Raw genomic sequence first — 4,231 nt, 5'->3', positions numbered from 1 at the left:
CAACGCATTCTCTGCGAATATCGGTGTCAAACGGGGACCGCTCAGTACGGGCCTGTGTGTATCGGTGGACCGAGAGTCATCACTGAGATCCGATCGATTCGGTACGCCCACGTGGCGTCGGGGATTATCGGAACTGGCCAAGGTGTCCACGGTGGACCGAGAGTCCTCACTTAGATGCGATCGATTCGGTACGCCAACGTGGCGTCGAGAAGTATCGGTACGGGCTAGCATGTCCACGGTGGACCGAGGGACATCACTGAGATGCGATCGAATGGGTACGCCAATGTGGCGTAGGAGGAAACGGTTGGTAATGATGTGGCGGACGCGTTCGTAGTCTAACAGTACCAACGACCAACGTGACTGCCACTGAAGGCGGTCATAGGTGCGGAGATCGATTGGTGCAACGGGGGGGGGGCAACCTTTGACCAACGGATCGGACCACTGAAGTTCCGTCAACGGGGATCTGGTATCCAGCGTGGATCGAGTTAACGACTGCGTCTCGGTCTGATCCATGATCCAATTGCAAAGGGCATCCGCTGCAACGTTAAAGGTTCGCGGAACCGCTCGAATCCGGACTAGGCGGAGCTGATTGATATATAGTCGAATGTCGTGGATCAGAGGGGCCAACGTGGCGCTGTGAACACGTGGCCTTGCAGACGCCATGTCAATGACAATGGCCGAATCACCGATGATCCGTACAGGCTGCTGATGACAATGTTGCCGAAGCCAGTGGAGGCCCGATAATAGTGCACGCGCTTCCATAACATTGTTTGTTCCACCGGGAACTACGGATGAAGCTGACCACCAAAGTGGTTTTCCTGGTTTCGACCAAGCACACCACGCATAGGCGCTAACGTGTGTTAAGCTCCGAGCTCCCCCGTCAAACGAAAGCGTGATAGTGTCTCCGTAATTAGGGCTGACAACGGAGACACCCGTAAAGGTCCCCGGGACCGACGGTTCAGAGGAGGCCCGTCCAACGTCCGATATCGGTTGGAAGGGAATAGTTAGAGGCGGACGAAAGACATAAGCAGGTGTCAAAGTCGTGTTGTGAGCCGTGCTTACGACCTGCTCTCCGCCTCCGAGGCGTCAAGCCGACAAGTTGGGATGGCCTGATGCCAGAGGCCCATACTTGCCGGTGGCGTATGTCACCACCTCCTCCGGGAGTTGTTCGAGGTCATGGGCGTACTTGCAGCTCCGGAATTCGCAGCCCCGTTGGGTTTGGAACTTGAGGCAGACCGTTTTGTTGTTGCGCTTGGGAATTTGCTGCAGAATCGCTTCCGGAACCGGAGAAACTTGTTGGCGGGTTTGACGGGACTCGCGGTGAGAGCCCGAGTGGGCGGAAGGCCTGGTTGATGGACCGTACGCGGTAGTGTTGCTGCGGTGGGAAGAGGAACGTTGGGACTGCGCCCAACTCGAGATTAGACCGTGGTCGATAACTTGGCGTACGAGCCGGAGGTAATCCGGCGAGTCAGAAGCCATGACTGACCGCGCTTGTTCCACCAGTGACGCAGGGTCGGCGTTTTGGCTAATGGCGATGAACAGTCTCGAAAACACATGAGTGTAGAGGTTAATCATAGCGTGAACTAGTCCGGTGGGAGCATTGTTGAGCACCCGTGATGTGGCATCAGCACAGACTGCAGCGAAGACGTCCACATTTTCGCGTGGGTACCACTCAGTAGCCACTTCTCGAATGCATTGTAGTGTTGCCCGTAGGTCGTCCATCGACGTGATGAGTCCACCCGGTACAGAATCGCCTGATGTCCATGTGGACGAGTCGTGCACCACGGTACGGCCGCCGTCGCCGTGGGCACTGGGCGGGAGGAAGTGGTCGATCGGCCGTGTTCCGAAGTCCACCGCAAACACCATCTTGGCTGTGACCTTGGTAACACGATATTGCCCGCGTCGTGTCTCCTCATGAAGAATAGTAGAGACCCGGTCTAAAGCTGACAGCTGCCAAAACGAAACAAGATTAGACTCAATAAACTCATTATTCGGACGGGGCCCAACGCGCGCGGTCCTGTGAGCCCTAAGTTCCGCGGGGGACGGTCGAAATCCAGTAGTTCCAGCTAGTTCCAGCGTCAAGTCTTGGCGTCCGGAATCACGGGGGTGGAAGCCGCCGCCAGAATGACGGTAATCGGTTCCAGGTCCAAACCCGAACTGGCTGAGGGCAGGCGTCCCGGATGTGTACCCGCCTGAAGCCGTCCGAGGGCTGCCGTAGCCATAATTCGAGTGTCGATGCGAGTGATCGTAAGGCCCAGATGCGCCGTGGTCGTGAGAGTTTCCTAAGTAATGGTCGTATCGGTCGTCCCGGTGGATGACCTCTGAAGGACGGGAATGTCCGTAGCTGGCGTCGTCCCAACGCCCGTACGCACGTGCGTCAGTGGCGGCGACGTGTTGCTGCTGTAACGGACGGTGAAGGAGTTGTTGGCCACCATGGCCCGCGCCCTTGCGATCGCGAGATCTGCTGCGCCCGCTGTAGCGGGGGCGGTCGCGAGACCGGCTCCGGGACCACTCGCGTGTATGGCGTGGTCTAGGCGGAGGGCTTGAGCTTCGCCCGCAGTGAGCACGGCGCTCTCGGGAATTTCGACCACGGTGGTCGTTCGGTAGACTGCCGGATGGTGCCCCAGCCGCTGGAGGCACGGCAGCACCGTGCTGATGATCGCGAGAATCAGTCCCGGTGGACGACGATAAGCGACGTAGAAGCTGCTCTTGGAACGACTGTTGAGCGGCGGCCTGTTGTGTAAGCGCCGCTTGGGTAGTTCGGGCTAGTTCGGCAATCGCGGCGAACACGTTCTCTGGCATGGCAGAATTCGTAGTGGGCACGTTTGATAAGGTTGAGGGCACGGCCTCAGCTGGGGGCGGCGGTTGCGAAACAGATGATGAAACCAGCGCGGGTGTAGAAGCGTCAGTGTTCGGCACGGCCGAAGGGTCCGGCTCGGCCGGATGCGTAACCGCAGGCGTCGGTTGGCGCCAGAGAAACTGCTCGACTGACCGACAGTCTTCGTATCGGACAATATCCGGTTGCCGGCCGTCCAGTGCCTTGCCACGAGATAGGCCGATAGCGAGGACGTCCGACGGGGACTCTGAGTCATTCTCCACATCTTCGTTCATTCGGGTAGAAGGTCGGGCCGGGCCGACGTATCGGCGAGCATAGTCAATCGGGTTAGCGTCGATAATGCGTCCGTACTCAGAAATGATTCTGAGATTCTCAGATGTCAGGTCCATGGTGGAGTCCGATACTGCTGGGACGAAAGTGTCCACGAGCAACTTCCCAATATCGCAATCAGTGTCCGTAGGTATAACGAGCTCAATCCATTGAGAACGAAATCGGGATAGCCTGCGTGTCGGTTGAGCTGTGGCAGCGACGCCATGACACCAGCCTACAACAAATTCATCGCGGGAAATCTGCTGCTGCCACACGGTGGCGCTGGGCACGACAACGTGGAGCGTGGGCGCGTCGGCGCGGCTCCGGAGAGCCACCACACACATGTGGTCACACGCCGGCTGAAGCGCGGCGCCAGCCGGTGTAGTAAACGTTCGTCCGTGAGTTGGGAAGTAACTAACGACTTAGCCAACGAGGAAGGAATCGAGCGGGACCTCGCGGTAGGAGCGACGGTCGCATTGGAGATAACAGGCATTGAACCGAACGAATCGATACAGGAGGAGGAGGGGACGGTCCTTGAGCTCCATACTTAAGTCGGTATCGGGTCGAGTAAGCCGCGAATACGGGATGACCACCGGGTCTGTAGCTAGAGCTTCGAGCGAACCCAAGCCTGTCATGTTCCTGTCATACGCGGAGCCGTAGAAGATAAGCTTACACAGCCAGCCGGGGTGGCGAGAAGAATCGTCCACCACGAACACACTCGGGTGTCCTGGCTTGATATGTCTTGGTTCCAATAGGCGGGCGTAGATGGGACCGTCTCATTCGCCTTCTTCCAGCTCCGAAGGGCATTCCAATCGTACAACCTGGTTGCGGAGACTCGAGCCCATCGTGAGAGACGTCGGCGGGTTTGCTGTCATGTTGGGCCGGGCCCGTTCTTCTCCGAGAGGACTCCGAGTCCTGAGCACCGTGCTCGTCTGCGTTCTTCTTCGATGAAACCACGAATGCCGTGGTTCTCCCCAAATCGGAAACAGCCGGTTCGCCTTTCTCGGTCCTCCGAACCGGTTAATCGAACCGTTCACCTCCCCGAGTGTACAAGCCACGAACTCGATTTGCACATCAACGTGCGTT

The 4,231-nt window shown here is 58.0% G+C and overlaps 1 protein-coding gene across 1 annotated transcript; it reads right to left on the bottom strand.

The window, feature by feature from the left end:
* Window positions 1–1,086: 1,086 nt before the first annotated feature.
* PITG_16370 (uncharacterized protein) lies at window positions 1,087–4,020 on the bottom strand (the record flags this gene model as incomplete). The annotated part of the gene is made up of 2 exons (XM_002897383.1): window positions 1,087–3,504; window positions 3,964–4,020. The coding sequence occupies 2 exons, from the start codon at window positions 4,018–4,020 to the stop codon at window positions 1,087–1,089; spliced, it is 2,475 nt and encodes an 824-aa protein (XP_002897429.1).
* Between the last annotated feature and the right edge of the window lie 211 nt (window positions 4,021–4,231).

The sequence above is a fragment of the Phytophthora infestans genome, genomic scaffold, assembly GCF_000142945.1.
Source record: "Phytophthora infestans T30-4 supercont1.45 genomic scaffold, whole genome shotgun sequence".
NCBI lineage: Eukaryota > Oomycota > Peronosporomycetes > Peronosporales > Peronosporaceae > Phytophthora > Phytophthora infestans.
The sequence above is the reverse complement of the archived record's forward strand: the minus strand, read 5'-3'. Positions and strand labels throughout refer to the sequence as shown.